Source organism: Vicugna pacos, chromosome 3 (genome assembly GCF_048564905.1).
Source record: "Vicugna pacos chromosome 3, VicPac4, whole genome shotgun sequence".
NCBI classification, from domain to species: Eukaryota; Metazoa; Chordata; class Mammalia; order Artiodactyla; family Camelidae; genus Vicugna; species Vicugna pacos.
The window spans coordinates 26,420,055-26,436,156 of record NC_132989.1 but is presented as its reverse complement, the minus strand read 5'-3'; the positions used below and the strand labels follow the sequence as shown (position 1 = coordinate 26,436,156).

Genomic DNA, 16,102 nt, shown 5'->3' with positions numbered 1-16,102 from the left:
GTTCCTAGGAGACAAGTGAGTGTGGTGTCTTACTTAACATCCCCGTTGCATGTTTTAAGCCAGAGGACTGGCTCCAGGACCCGAGCACAAGCACTGCAATTGTAAACTTGTCTGGTGACATCTGCTAGAGCTGCTAGATGGGCCGTGACAGTGTGGCTTTGCAACCCAAGCTTGACCAGAACCAAGCAGCTGCCCCTGCCCAAGTGTGCATGGATGGTGGGGGTGAGGAGACCAAGGATCTAGAATAAATCAGGTGCTGGGTCCCCCACTGACCAGCTGAGGGAGTCTGGGCATGTGACCCCTCTCTGAAACACAGTTTCTTTATCTGTTGCATGGGATGGTTTAACGTCTTCATAAAGTTATTTTGAATGGCTAACATTATAAATCTAAACACACACGCACTTTGAAATAGCAAAGCATTATATAAATTTCTTAGGATGGTTACTCTGAGCCCTCTAGGGCTTCTGTGTAGTAGCATCTTTATTTCCAAGACATTTTCACATTGGTTATTTTGTTTCTCTGGCCCACTGTTGAGCACAAGGGGCAGGTACTTTCTCCATACAATGGTGTGCTGGAGCGGTCTCTCGTACTGTCTTATGAGAGCTGATTGTTAAACAAGCTGTTATTAAAAATTAAATTGTATGAACTCACAGTTAAACTATGTTAAATACAAAACTGATCAATAATCAAAACTCACTGCTTCCTAATGACTTTGCTGTACTTTTCTATATCTGTGCTCTTGTAAATTGCATCTGGGAATGCTGTGCAGTATTGGGCTCACTGTGCATCTGTTTCCAAATCCAAGTTCAGTGATGTCCTCTTGATAATCTTGAAATTGACCACAGTTGGAGAACTTATACCACGGAAATGAGAGCTCGGTCAGTGCCACAACCAGATCTCATGCATTGCCCAGGTTGTTAAACATTTACCAGCACAGCCCTGATTGTTGAGTCATGCAAGTGAGGCATGTGAAGTTTTGGTGACTTTCTCAGAGTCTCATATTCACGGTGAATATCTTCCTCTCAACGCGTTGCTTTCTCCATCAGACTTAGCTGTTCAGCATTCCCAGGCCCTCGTGTCCAGGGCATATGGCATTTCATTATCCAGAACACTCTGGCCTCCTCTCAAATGCCCCCTGCCATTCCTCTAATGAGAGCTCCTTGGCTTCTGTTTTTCCCCTGAGCTGAGCCAAAACATTCCCTCTGGTTGGTAAAGCATGCTAAGAATCTCAAGTAGAGGTATTTTCTCTTTCTTTAACTGAGGAGCAAAACTCACAGCTCATCATCACCCTGTGATCTTCTAGCTGACACTTTACCTGGGGTGCTTGATGAAGCCCCGAGGCAGGCGTGTGCATGTGAGTGCGTGTGTGTGCATGCGCCTGCGTGTGTGTGCCGGGGAAGTGGAAGTCAGACCACATGAGGCTTTCCTGATGTTTCAGCTTGAAATCTGCACAGCAACCGCAGGCCTAGGGGAAGAGAAATGTAAAACTGAAAGACGGAGCCCCCTGATGATTAGCTTCCCTCTTTGGCCTCCAGCGAGTGCCACAGGGGACCACGTGCTCCTCAGTAATGAGGCCCAGCACTGGTTCTGGAAGCCTCCGATGTCAGGCGTCCAGCCTGCCTACTTCCAGGGTTCCCAGGCCGAAGCTCCAGTGTGGGAGCCCTGCACCTTGTGCACATGTTTCCAAGAGGTGAAGGGCTGGTGGTTGTGTTGCACCACGGACTCAGGTCTCATCTAGAAACAGGAAAACCTGCTAGCAGAGTGCCGAGGAGTCAGAGGTATGGGCCCTGCATGGCCCTGCTGGGATTTGTCCTTGGCTCTGGGGCTCTGAGTCCTATAGATACATGAATCCATTCACTGAGCAAACCACTCACGCTGGCCTCTTCTCATTCCAATTAATTGTTTAAAGTGCATGTTAACCTCTTAACCAGCATCATCGTTGGGGTTTAATGTACTTCTCAAAGCCTCATTCCCTAAAGGCCTGCTCTCACCCTATCCAAATTCTTTCTCCCTGTCAATAGACACTTAATTGAGGACCTACTGGGTGCCAGGTGGTTGCTCAATCTGCAGACAGTTTCTGCCACCCCCAGGGCTCTGCAGGAGGGGAGGTGCCAGCATGGTGCAGAGCACACAGGAAGCACATGTATGCCTAGCTGAGGAAATACTTTTTGTTTCATGAACCAAGCCTGAAAATCCCCTCTGAGTATCCCGACACTGGCTTAGAGCTAGAAGAAAGCCAGCTCCTTTGTGGAAAAAAGTCAAGGAAGCTTTTTGGAGGGAGGAATATTTGGGGATGGGTGGCGTCTCATGTTAAATAATAAATGGCTGGCATTTATTTAGCATTTCCAAGGTAGGTGCTGAGTTCCCATATGTGCTGTGTGTTTCAATCTTCACAGCAGAGAGGGAAATACTAATAGTATCCCCACTTCAGGGATATGCATGAAGAAAAGCAACTTGGGAGATAAAGGAAGTTTCAGGGCAGTGGGGATTTGGACCTGGCTCTGCTGAACCTGCCTCTCAGGTGGGAGGGAAGGAGGGGTTTCAAAGCAGACCTCCCGGCAGGATTGTGTGGGCCAGGCCAGCGCGCCTTCTCTGCACCTCACAGTCCTGCCCTTGTCCTCTCTTGCCCTCCTTCCTTTCTTACAGATGCCAAAGGTCACGTGGCTTGGGGTGACAGTGGTGGAGGGGGGCTTGTGTTTGCCTACTAGGCAGTGGAGCCCTCTGAGCTGTGCACCCATTGCCTCTCCATTTTTGGTGGCCTCCCTAGGGCTTCAGGCTGGGGCTGAGGGCACTGAGGTGGGTGCACTCCCTGTGCTGGCTTTGACCGTGTGCACTCGGAGCCCTCACTCCCCCTTCCCTTCTCTGCCCTGTACTGAAGGGGAGGGGACTGGGCAGGCTGCATTTCCCAGGCTGCTCATCAGCGTCTTTGGCTGACTTCAGCCAATGGGAGCCACTAGGGGCCGGGAAAGGGGAGAAGCCGGGATGTTTCACCCTCTCTCTTAACCCCTTGGGGAGAGTCTCTGGTGGCCACTGCCTCTCCTCTACATCTCCAACTCCCCTGGAAGGCCTCTGCCGCCACAGCCCCAGCTTCCGTGGGGCGTTTGGCTCTTTGCCACACAGCACACACTCTGGTAACATGGTCTCTCTCCTGCGGGTGACCTGCGCCCCAGGGGCGGGAGCTGGCAGTGCTAGTCCTTCCTGTTCTGGCTGATCTCTGAATTGCATGACCTGCATGGCTTTTCAGTCACCTGTATACCCAATTCCCAGAAATAAATATTTGAAATATTTAGAGTGGTTCTGCTTTCCTGACTGGATCCTGACTGATGCACTTCCTGCCACCCCCAGCCCACCTCCCCCACAAGCAAGGGGAGGTAATAGGGTCCATCTCCTGAGCCCATCTGCAGCAAGCTGCAAACGAATGGAGGAGTGATATCACGGTATCTAGATCCCTCAGAGAAGCAGCTATAGAAACCCCGTGGCTGACTGCCTGGCTGAGCTCTCCCTCCCAAGGCCCCTGTCTCAGCCATATTCTGAAGGTTCCCCACCCCCTACCCCCTGGCTCTGCATCTTTAAAGGAAAGCGAGGCAGACATCCCAGCTGGGGCTCCCTCCAGCAGTTATTGTGCTTGGCTCGGAGCCTGGGGCATCCTTGGCTTTGCCCTGTACCTGCTCTGTGTAAGCCCTGTGTTAGGTAATGCAGAGAGGATCAGAGAAATAACAAAGGAGGAAAGAAAGTTCCCCCAGAACCCAGCCCCATGGTTTCTCCCTCCTTCCTGGACTGTGATTTGATTTTGATCCAAATCTGCCCTTTCTCAGCCTCCTTCCTGGTTGTTCCCAAATGTCTTGGAGCTGGGCACCATGGTGCTAGTGCCCCTTAAGGAAGTGGGTATCATGGGGAAATAGAGGCAGAGAACGTAACAGCCCAGAGGTGCTGGCATCACTGCAGGGGTGCACATTTTTGTGGCGCGAGCTCCCTTGCCAAATGGCAGTATAAAGCCCTTTCAACTCACGTGCCTAAAGAAGAAAATAATTAAACTCTTCTGTCGGGGATCACCTGGCTCCCCATATCCACTCACTTAGGATGTTTTGTTCCCACTGGAGCGTATGATTGGAAAACAAAGGTAAATGAGAGCAATTTATTCCCGGATCATTTTTTCCCCCAGCAGGATTAAAGCTGCCTCAGCCATAAAGAGTTTACAAACTCTAAAGAAAGATAATAACTTCCCTTCTCACGGCCCCGGTCACGGGGAGGTAATGTATGTTTCCAATCAGCTGAGAATGTAACTCAAATGGTAGATTTTATTTCACTTTAATCCGCCTGCGAGTTCACTTTCAAGGTAAGAGGGACCTCAGCCTGCAATGTGAATAGAGTTCATTAACTCCGGAATCTCCTCTGAACAGTGGAGGCGCTGGCTCTGCTGACTCCTCGCCCCGCACGCGGCCCTTGCACGGCCTCGGGGCCTGGTGTGGCGATGAGTGACTGGAGCACGGGGTGTGGGGAGAGCTGCCGCAGCGAGGAAAGTTGGGGTCTGATTCAGGGACCAGGTAACCTGATGGCAGCATCAGCACCACCAGGTGCCATGGAGCGGAAACCGAGGAAGAAGAGGATGCAGAGCGAAGTTGGAGAGCCAGACTCAGGCAGGAGATACAGTGGAAGGCAGGTCTCCCAACCTGCAGCCCAGTCTGGCGGTGGGGGAGGTCAGGGAGGTGGTGACAAACAGCTCACAGGGCATTGGGCTTTCTTGCTTCTGCATATCCCTTTGCTGACTGCAGCCTGGCCACTCGGAGGGCTGCTGTGCAAAGAATCCATTCTCAGTTCCCGTCTCAGCCTGCTTTGGTCACAGGGCACCCTGGAGCTAGCCTCTTGGCTGTGTTTTTACACATTTCCAGATGTCATCTCAGGGAACTGTAGTGCTCTGGGGTACACTTGACTGTAACTGATGTGACTGTAGTAGATGTGTGTGTATATGAGTGAGTGTGTGTGTGTAAGCGAAGTCCACGTGTCTACTTGCATTCAATTCATCCCACTAAATCGGACAAAGTCAACCCAACTGAGCACTTACTGTGTGCCAGACACTCACTAGGTGCTTTATTGCGGGGCCTTACTTTACCTTCTCGGTGTTGTTATCTTCCCCATTTCCCTGCAGGAGAACCTGAGGCACAGGGAGATTCACTCATCCAAGAACTAGGAAGTGTGGAGCAAGAACCATAACCTAGGCAGCAGCCTGACTGTGGAGCCCAGGCTTGGAGTTACCACCGTGTGTGTGTGCCTGTGTTTGTGTGTGTGTGTGTGTGTGTGTGCACATGCACACCCCTCAGCAGTGTGGGCTGCCCTGTGTGTGGGAGCTAAGAGAATACAGAGGCCATTGTTGAGAAGGACCCACTGCCCCGCTCAGGCTGCTGCGCAGCAAAGGCAAGGGTTATCCAGCTCCTGGATCAGGACCAGAAGCCAACCTGATAATTCCAACTGCTGGGCAAGAATCGAGGTGGGTGTCAAGGATCTGGTGATTTCAATCAATGGTTTTCTATCTCAAGAAAAATGATGCCTAGCATGGAGTGGAGCTGTGCTGTTTTGGAAACTTGCTATGAGGCTGGTAGTGAGTTTCCCAAGGAGACTTCACGAAAAAGCAGAGTCTGAAACAGCAAGCTGGGGGTTTCTTGGCTCCCTCCCGCCCTGTCTCTGGTCCTGCCCACTGCTATCGTCCCCACAGAGAAAATACTCTGGGCTGGCTGTGCAGTTGAACTTCCTTGCAGCCTGCACTGGATGCAAAAGGATCTCTCTTCTTGGGCGGGAAGTGGAGAGTGTTGAAAGCTTTGTTGGAGGTGGTTACAGCCCCTGGGATGTGAGCCAGCCAGTGGGCAGCTTCAGTGCCTTGGATATCATAGTGCAGGGTCTAGGCTGATGGCAACCATCTGGGTTTGTAGGTTCCTCCCTTCATGCCACAGGTGAACATGGTTTCTAAACCACACTCTCCCATCCTAGGATGGCATGGCGTGTAACTGCTTGTGCTCTGCTCCCCGACACAGACCAGCCCCTACAACGCGCACTGAGAAAATTGTCCCAGCCTTGGTCTGCTACTAGTCCCTTATTTGGAAAGGCCACCCCCATCCCACCCCTCATTGGTATATGACCCACCTGGAGTGAAATAACTACTGGACTGAATTCTAACAAAACCTCCCACCCCATCCTCTCTTAGAATTAGCCCTAGAAGAGCCCATTGCTCTGGGAAGCCACCTTTCCCTGAAGACCTTTGCCCTCTGGTCAGCCAAAGCTTTGATCCAGAAGTGAGAGTGGGGGAGCACAAGGATGAGGAGGATGGAGGACGGTGACAATGAACTTCCAGGCTGGCCCAGCCCCCAGCTCCCCATCCCTAGGAAGCCCTGAGCTTTACCTTCGTCCTTCTAGAAATGCAAGCCCCCACCTTTCCAATTTCCTCTTACACCTCTCCCATATTTCCCACTCCCGCCTCTGCGTGACGACGTGGCGTGCATGCGGCCCATCTGGGGATCAGGGAATCCTATTGGGTATGCCAGCTTAATGAAATACTTGCAGTTTATTAAACACAGGCTTCCCTAAGCCCCGAGTGCCTTTGGGTATTTGAAAGCCCAAGGTAACCCTGAGCTACCACAAACGTAATTGTTACATGTGTCCCCGCATTCCTGGTGCAACCTCAAACTCCAGCTCTTAAGCAGCAGGCAAAATTAGCAACATAAAGTAACTCCTAGTCAGACAAGACGGGGAAATGTGGGGAAACACCGAGAGAGGCTCCCAAACCCCTCAGGGCCTCTAAAAGTATATGAAGTTCCTGTTACCTCGCAGAGCTGTAGCGGTGGAGGACACTCCCCCTGGGCTGTTCGTGTCTGCAGAATCAGTTCAAGATTACCCGTCAGACATCGCTGGTCAATCTTACATGATGTAGCTTGAATATTTCAAGTCCTGTTTCAGTCGAGGCTTGCTCGGGGTGACCAGAGGGGCTGGCGGAGCGCGCTGTCTGGGGGCTCCCTCTGGAGCTGCGTTTCTGTTGCTCTGCCAGGGCTTGGCTGCGAAGGGCCAGGGCCGTGGAGAAAGCCCAGGTGACCCGGAGCCTGCTGCCCTGGAGCTGGGGGAGGTCGTTCCTGGGGAACACCTTCCCATTCGTCGGTCTCCTCAGCCTGGGGCCTGTCAATCAGGGGCGAGGGGCTGAGATGGAAGCAGCAGACAAAGGCCTCAAGGGAGGTGCCTCCTTCAATGTGCACCACCATCTGGATGCCAGAGAAGGCGACCCTGCTGATGGTGCTCAGGGGAACCTGCTCCAGGAACCTCAATGTCAGCCCATTGACCCACACGCAGCTCTTGCGGCTCAGGGCCTTCAGGTTGAAGGTCAGCAGGGTGCCGCCCTTCTCCAGGTACGGCTCCAGCGACAGGTGCCGGCGGGAGAGGTGCGGGAGCTCCAGCCGGAGGTGGGCGTCCGGGCCCCGGCCCACCAGCAGCGGGCTGGTGTCATGCTGCAGCCGCTGTGGGACGTTGGCAAAGGTGGCCAGGCCCGGCGTGGGGTGGTGCAGGCTCACCCGCAGAACCGTGAGGGGCTTCTCCATGGACAGGAGCCTGGGAAGGACAGATCACAGAGCACAGGTGTGGCTGGAGTCAGACACTCCTCTGTGACTCCCTGAGACCAGACATGCTTACTCCCCGCAGGGACCTCCAGCCACCTCCAGCCAGCAGAGCCAGGCACCGAGTGTGGATGTGGTGTCACGCTGCTCCAGCCAGGCTGCAGCCACGGCCAGAGCCAGTGTGGAGGCTCAGGCCTGCTGGTTCTAGCCTCAGTTTTATCCCTAACACCCTCTGAGTGGGGCAAGCCACTCACTCTCTAAATCTCAGTTCTCTTTTCTGTAGCATAGGTATATTCATCCTTGTCTGTGCAAGGTCCAAGGCATCCCAGCTTGCATGGTGGTGTTTTGGTGGCCCAAATTCTGGGGACAATTTGGCCCTGCTTCGTGAGAAGGGAAGGAGAGAAGATAGGAGCCACCTTCCTTGTATCTGAGTCACACAACAAATGCTTGCTGAGTCCTCCTCTGAGCCAGCCGCTGACCAGAGGCTGGGGATGAGCAGATGAACAGGAGTAGCAGCTGGGAGAGGAGAAGGGGCTTCTAGCTGTGGGTGTTATAGAGGGACACAGATGAGGGAAGCCCTCCCTGCTCCTGGGGGACCAGAAAGGCTGCCTGGAGACCCGAAGGAAAAACAAAAACAGCTAGCACATTCCAAGTGCTCCTGCAGGCACAGATGCCGCGAGCCTCCCCTCCTCACTGTATGGGGGGAAGACAGATCCTGATACGGAGCTTGGGAAGAGCTGAACTCTCATGCAGAACTGATAGGTGCTCCATGGAGGTCGACTGGCCACACCTGCCAGTGGGCAATGCACACATCACTTGTCCATCTCCAGAAGTTTGTCCTTTAGGATCTCACTGGCACATGCAGGAAGGCTACTTACAACAGCCAGCTCTGTTCCTGCATGGACTTGAGGAACATAAACTCTCTGGCACATGCACTGACCCCATGTGGCCCAGGACCTGCTACCACCTTCAACAGGAACCACGGACTGAGTGGATCAGAATAACTAGTGATACACTTTCCCAGCACTACGCTTTTGCTTATGCTGTTTTCTCTACTGAGAATGCATCTTCCATCCCAAACTGTTCATCTTTAAAGGCTCGGTTCAAATGTGACCTCTTTCAGGAAGTTCTTTTCCTCTCTCTGCACTCAGACCCTTACAACAAGGAGATTTCCCCCGGGGCCCCTGTATTCAGTCCATTTTCCACCACTTGTCAGTTATGTGGGTCCCTGTCCAGCCTTCCCTGTGCTTCCCTCCTCCTCTTGTCCCTGGGGGACAGAGCTGCTGCAATGTCCTGTGTCCCAGTGTGCAGTGCAAACAGGGTCTGGACACAGCAAATATCTGGGGGCACGCGTACCAATTGCCTAAAGAGAAGAGACTCATACATGTGAAAGTTGTGTGAAATCAAGTCCAGACAGACCCCAAATGAGAGACTGGTGCTTAAAGGCTGTGGGACAGGCTCCACGTCCTTCCAAACCTGGGACCTTCTGCCAAGCCTGTCTTTTGGGTAAAGTGATGGTGAGGACATTCCAATCTGGTAGTGAGTGGTGGGCCCCCTCAGGACACCCCCCTTTCCCTAATGTGCACACACACATGTGCACGCGCGCACGCACACACACACACGCCCTGTCCACATCCCACTTCTGGCCCCAGTCTGCGGAAAGCTTCTCCCTAAGGTGTGTGATGTAAGCCGGGTCCAGGACAGCTGAGCTGGGCATCCAAGTCCTCAGGCCTGACCAGAAACTCAGAGTTCACCTCTAGGAACCAACTCCATTGCCCAGGGACCCTAAGAGAATCCCCCAGAAAGGAGCGTTCACCACTGCTCCTGTGACCTTACTCTCTGCTTTGCTAAGTACTCCAGAGCTGGGAGAACTCCCCCTGCCAGAGCAGAGCCCCTGAAGAGGACCTGCCTTTTCTCCAGGGCCCCAGTTGTTCTGGGGAAGCAGAAACCCAGCTCTAGGGATGCCATCGCCTCTGGGATGAGTCGGGAGGAAGACACTCTGGGGTGCATGCCAGGTGGCCCTGCTCCCAGCTGCACAAGGCCTTCTCCCCTCATTGTGAGTTCACATGCCTCTAGCCTCCACCTACCTTACTTCCAGGGGCACATCTGGCTCTGATCCTGTAGCTGTGAGCTCTCGGGAGGGAGTGGGTCTGGGCTGGGGCGGATCTGAGGATGGTGATTTATGGCTGTGGTTCCGGAAGTGATACGTAAGAATGCTCATCTGTTTGGTGGCTTTCTTCTTTTTTCCCTTTAGGAAAGAAAATGGAAGTGTAATTTCCCATTGCAGAAGTGCAACCCCAATGCTGAGAGGTTGAGCAACCCCAGTTTGGGACCCCTGCTAGGAGAGGCCCTGATAGGAGGTTCCCTGCTGGGTTTCAGCTCTGCTAGCCTCTACTGCCTGGTCCCCAGGGGCCTGGAGTGCTGTGTCCAAGGTATCAGCAGAGACCCTCTTCCCCGCTGCCTATTGGGTGGGGGCAAAGGCATCACAGGCCTGTTAGAAAGGAGAGCTTTTTTGGATATAGGGCCATGAGGGGAGCCCCCACTACATGTGGGAGACAGTGATGGAGCCACTGCGGCTGGGCTGGGGGTGGCCAAGGGAGCCGTGGGCAACGTGGCAGACCACTGAGTGTGTCAGGAAGGGCAGGGCCTCTGGGGAAGAAGAGAACAGCTGCTGATGTGGGTTGGCCTCTCCTCCTATGCCCACCCTTCCAGGGCTCTGCTGGCCTTTGATGGCAGCCTGGAAGAGACCAAGATGGATGCTTGCTCAGCAATGTGGGCCCTGGCTGTCCTGCAAGTGACTCAGGGTCACGACGGTGCTAACCCTGCACTGGGCACAGCTTTCTGTTGTCCACCAGTGTAGCCTTTCTTGTGTTGCCTCCACGTTGCCTTCATGGTACCCACCAGCCGCCTAGGCTAGCAAGAGACATGTGCCCAGCTTATGCAGGGGCCTTCTGAGGCACTAAGAGGGGCAGTGTCTGGTCCCAGAATGAGACAGCAGCATAATCCTTCCTCTTTTCCCCATCAAGCCCTGGGTATTCTGGTGCTTCTTGAAGGGTATACAGGTGAGCGGTGCAGGCCAGGTCATGCCTGTCAGTCAGCAGGTGCCTCCCTGATCCACCTCACTGCCCCACAGGCCCACTGCTTACTCCCTTCTCATGGTTACCCTCATGGCCCCAGAGGGCCCAGCAGGCCACAACCCTGGGATAAATCTCTCTGGGTACTATTCAGGACTCCCAGCCTGCTTCCTCTATTTTCAGCGTTTAAACTCTAGTTGGTTGCCTAGTTACTAGGAAGGAAAAACAGAGGACTCTGGGAACAGTCATTCATCCCTGCCCTACACAGCCTGTGACACCACGACTGGGGTTCCCCCAGAAATGGGAACTGAACTTGCCCCTGGAGTGATCCAAGCCATCTCCCTGTCTTCCATATCCTCCTGTCTCTCTCTCTCTGAGCTCCAAACTGTGTGTGTGGGAGGCCCACCCTCAAGAAGTGTACCTTCAGCGTCGCACACAGGATGCCTGCTCTCCCATTGGGAACACACGGAGATTTGTGCATAAACAGTTGTTGCAATAGAAGGGCAGAGGTGGGAGAGGCTCTGGGAGTATTCCAGGAGGACTGCAGGGAGAAAGGAGGCAGATCTTAACCTCAAGGCCAGACTGGAGAGTCTGGTTGCCTAGCAGTTAAAGGTTGGCTTTAGTGTCAGTCATATCTAGATGCAAGTTTTATATCTTTCTTTTAGTGACTGCCTGATCCTGGACAAATCTTTTCACCTGTCTGACCCTCTGGGTGAGTTCTATCCCCTCTCGACACCTTAGTTTTCCTCCCTGGGAGATGGGACACCCCTCCTCATTGCCCCCTAGAACCAGGCCTCAGTAAGGGGAACCAGAAGGCTGTGTCCCCGTTGCCAGCCCTTGCATGGGAGAGCATGTAGGTGGAAGAGATGTGTTCATGGCCCGTGAGTTCTCTCAGTAACTTGGTTCAGAGAAGTTCCCAGCAAGAAAGAGAACTGAAACAGCTAGGGAATTTATCTGACAAGAGGAAGAACTGCCCAAACTGCATCTCCCAAGGGCCAGCAGGAAGTCCTCCTGGTAACCGGCTGGCCATCCCCCCAGGGAGGTGAAAGCTGGGGGAGTGGGCATGCTAGTCTCTCTCTGCTTGGCCCCCCTGGCTAGGACGGCCTCCTCTTGTCGGTATTGGGACCCTGGGGGGGGGTCTCATCAGTGAGCAAATATCCCTGTCCTTCTCCTTGGAGAGCTCAGGGACAGAGAGACAGCTTCCAGGACTTTCTACAGCAGTGGGCAGTTGAGGACTCTTGTGTCTGATTGACTCAGGTATGAGGCGTGGCTCCTTCTTGTAGCTAGTGTGTGACCTCAAACAACTTACTCAGCCTCTCTGAACCTAATTTATGCTCTGTAAAATGAGGATAATTTGTTGCTGCATGAGGGCTAAATGAGCTGTGTACAGAGCTCATGGTGAGAGGTTGGTAAGTGAGATCTGCTCTTGATAGAATCCTTAACAGCAGAGTCGAGAGAAGATGCGTCCTGAGCAGAGGGACTGGCAGAGCGGACTTGCACCAGCCCCAAATTCTCAGAAGTCTTCAGATTTTGCTTAAAACAAACATATTTTTGGAGTTGAATATATAATTTGCATAAGTTCAATAGAAATTCTATTTTAAATAATAATGAAGGAAAATGAATGCTCTAGAAAGAATCTCCAGGTTATGGCTGGGGCATGTGGCCCTAACCCAGAAGAAGAAGGCTACCCATTATACAGATGTGGAAGTTGAGGCTCACAGTAATTAGTTGACTAATTCAGATCACATGGCTGGGAAATGTCAGAACCAGGATTTGGACCCAGCCTGTTGTACTCTTGGGCCTAAATATGAAGTTATTGTGCCTAATGGGTGATGTCCTCTGGGGTCAAGCTGCCCCACCTTCTCCAAACATGTGCTCCAGCTGGCTGGCTGGCAGGCAGTAAGCTCAGCCGAGAGAGGGGCCAGCTTGCAGCCCGCCAAGCCTGTGCAGCTGCCCACTGCCCCTGCCCCCTGCCCACGTCCTGATAGCCTGTGGCCACCAGGTGGCAGCATCCCTAAATCCAGGGGCCCGCTCTTGACGCTCTTGACGCTCTTGACGCTCTTCAAGGTGGAAGAGGAGGATGGTGTTAAGTCTGGGGGAGCCATTCATGGGACTGCTGGGGAGGGGCACCAAGAGCTCAGGGAGGGAGAGGAAGGGGGAGAGGGTGCTTGCTTCTCTCACTCCAAATGCCCTAAAAATGCCCAAGGTGAATCCACGGCAAATCTCACCGGAGGACACCAAATCTGAGTGCGGAGATAAAGCAGGAGGCCAGAGCGTGAGACCACGCGGAAAAGCAGGTGGTTACAAGCCCAGGTGCTGGGTCAGACAGACTCATAGAGGTGAAGAAACCTGCCCAGGAATAGACTTAGTGCACAGCACAGCGAGGGTGAGAGGCCGGGCTTGCTTCCTGATCGGTAAAACGAAGTAGTAATGATCCTCTCCAGGGAGGCGCCACCGAGTGAAGAAATGCACGTCAAGCACTTAGCCCGGGCCAGCGCTTTGTGCTTAAAAAGCGCTCAGAATACAGGTGGATTGGTTGTTACCATGATCGTCAGGACAGACTGTTCCCGGCCCCCACTGAGCTCTCAGGTAAGAAAAAAATTACCTGTCACTTGTAGAGATGGTGCTGTGAGGGTGGATGCACAGAACGTAAACCCCAGGAGGGGGCTCTAACCTCCCAGGGGTGGGGAGTGAGGTCCTCCTGGAGGAGGGGATGCTTGTGCTGACTCCTGCAGAATGCCTGGTTGCTGGCCAGGTGGATCTGATGGTATGTGGGTTGCTACCTGGTGGAGGCAGATGGAGTCAGATACTCAGCTGCTGGAAAGGGATCTGCCACACCTGGCTCTATGCCCTTGGCTAGTAAGATGGTAACAACAGCGATGTTGTATTTGAATTTTAAAACGATAGTAAAGTTAGTGTTGAATGAGTCCTTGCTATATGCTATGTCCTGTGCTAAGCCCTTGTAGGAACTACCTTATTTAATCCTCACTAAGATTCTGAGAGAGGTCCCAGTATTATTCCTATTTCACAGAGGAGAAAGCAGAGGCACAATTAAGTAAGTAACTCACTGAAGACCACCTACCTGGTAGGTCACAGATTTGTATCTCAAACCCAGGTCTGATCTTGAAATCATCACCCTCAACTCCTGTGCTCCTGAGGGGCAAGCCCTTTCCCCTCCCTGGGCCTTGGGTCCCCACTTTCTGATGGCTGGGCTGGGCTGGATGATCTCTTAGAGCCAGCTTTACTAGTTGCCTCCAGGCAGGAAGCAAATAGCTATGAGGAGCGCCCTGGTTGCTTATTCCTGCTGTGTTCCCTCCGGGAGTGCTGGTGGGGCCTCTTTCAGGGGGTGGCCTCCACCTGCTGGATAGGGAGCATTCTGCCCATGCTCCCTCCCCTATTCCAAGGGGTACTGCTAAGCCAATTTCATTATTGTCCTAGATTTTTTTTTCTTTTTTTTTTAAACAAGGGACATTTATTATAAATCAACAATTTTTACATTTGTCCTAAATTCTTAATATATGTCAATTGTACTTAATGCTAAATCCAGTAATGGAGGCCGGACCACTGCCTGGTGCAGGCCTGGGGTAGGGTGCCTAGGAATTTTGAAGCCTTTTGGTATCTCACTGTGCAAGGAGCTGGTGGGGGTGGGGGGGAGCGGTGAGTCAGGCCACACGTGGCAGGAGCCCCACAATTACCTCGTGCTTTTACTTCCTTTTTTCCCACTGAGCTGAAGGGCTGTCCCTCAGGCTGCCTGGGGAGCAAGAGCTGGGGGAAGGGCTGGCCCCTCCCCCTTTAGCCACAGCATCCGAAGCAGCTCTGGGGCAGTGGGCAGGGAGGGCTCTGCTGTGGACCAACTTTGTAGCAAGTTGCTTTTCCTCTGTGGGCCTCAGGGTCCTCATCTGTAGAATGGGGATAATCACAACTGCCCAGTCTCCCTTACCCTGTAGCTGATATCTTCATTTGACACCTTGAGAGGGATCAGCTTCCACTTGGTCAGCAGGATTTGCCAAGGGCTTCTTTCTTCTTCAGTTAAGAACCCATATTGAAGTATCTGCAAATCTTGAACTCCCAATTTATCCATGACTGAAGCATTGTGTTGTACACCAGAAATTGACACAACATTGTAAACTGACTATGCATCAATAAAAAAAGTAAAAAACAAACAAACAAAACAAAAGAAAGAAAGAACCCATATTGAAGAAACACAGCTTGGTCTTACTTAAGGAATGCAGCTGGCCGGGAAAGATGGCCTCAAACACAGCACAACACACATCAAGCAGGGCCTTTTTGTTTTTAATTAAGTGAGGTAAAAGCCTAGCATAAAGACTTGTAACTAATGTTTCAGTTTCAGAATAAAGCATATTCTGAAATTAGCATGTCTTCAAAGGCAGATTTTTAACACACCATGGGAAAAAAACCTCTGGGTGGCAATTTAGGTGGTTCCTGGTGCCTAGCAGTACTCCATGTAGACCTGACAGCAGGAGGAAGGAGAGAAAAAAAACTTCTATCCCTCCACAAATAGTTGTCTTTCTTTAAGTTGTGGTCAAGGGCACATAACAAAATTTGCCATTTTAAGTGTACAGTTCAGTAGTGTTAAGTATATTCACACTATTGTGCAATCTGCAGAAACTTTTTTCATCTTGCAAAACTGAAACATTAAAATCATTAAACAACTCTCCATTTCCCCCTCCCTCCAGCCCTTGGCAACCACCATTCTACTCATTTCTGAGGGTTTGACAATTCTAGATACCTCGTATAAGTGGAATCATACACTGTCCTTTTATGGTCAGTATACGTCACTTAACATAATGTCTTTAAGGTTCATCCATATTGTAGCATTTGTCAGAATTTCATTCATTTTTAAGGCTGAATGATAATCCGTTGTGTATACATATATATATGTATATATATACACCACATTTTGTTTATCCACTTGTCTGTCAATGGACATTTGGATTGCTTCTACCTTTATGCTATTGTGAATAACACTATTGTGAATATTATGTACAAATACCTGTTTAATACCTTGCTTTCCATTCTTTTGAATGTATACCCAGAAGTGGAGTTTCTGGATCATATGTTAATTCTGTGTTTAATATTTTGAAGAGCTGCCCTACTGTTTTCCATAGTGGCCACGCCATTTTACATTTCCACCAACAGTGAAGAAGGGTTCCAGTTTCTCCACATCCTTGCCAATACTTGTTATTTCCTGCTGGTGTTGTGTTTGTGTGTGTGTGTGTGTGTGTGTGTGTGTGTGTGTGTTTATTGTAGCTGTCCTAATGAGTATGAGGTGATGTCTCATTGTGGTTTTGATTTTCAGTTCCTTAACCATTCCTGACGTTGGATATATCTTCATAAGCTGTCGGCCATTTATGTATCTTCTTTGGAGAAATGTCTGCTTAAGTCCTTTGCCCATTTTTGAATTGGATTCTTTTTCTA

At 51.5% G+C, this 16,102-nt stretch overlaps 1 protein-coding gene across 2 annotated transcripts; it reads right to left on the bottom strand.

Moving 5' to 3' along the window:
* Window positions 1-6,534: 6,534 nt before the first annotated feature.
* Window positions 6,535-10,823, bottom strand: TIFAB (TIFA inhibitor). 2 transcript variants are annotated; one of them, XM_072950307.1, is made up of 3 exons: window positions 10,753-10,823; window positions 9,677-9,837; window positions 6,535-7,584 (listed from the first exon to the last, which is right to left on the bottom strand). In XM_072950307.1, exons 1-3 carry the CDS (start codon window positions 10,756-10,758, stop codon window positions 6,942-6,944), a joined length of 810 nt encoding a protein of 269 aa, XP_072806408.1. In that variant the 5' UTR covers window positions 10,759-10,823; the 3' UTR covers window positions 6,535-6,941. The 2 variants fall into 2 exon arrangements, with proteins under 2 accessions (XP_072806408.1, XP_006212911.3); XM_006212849.4 differs by lacking the exon at window positions 10,753-10,823 and adding an exon at window positions 10,411-10,443.
* Window positions 10,824-16,102: the final 5,279 nt, after the last annotated feature.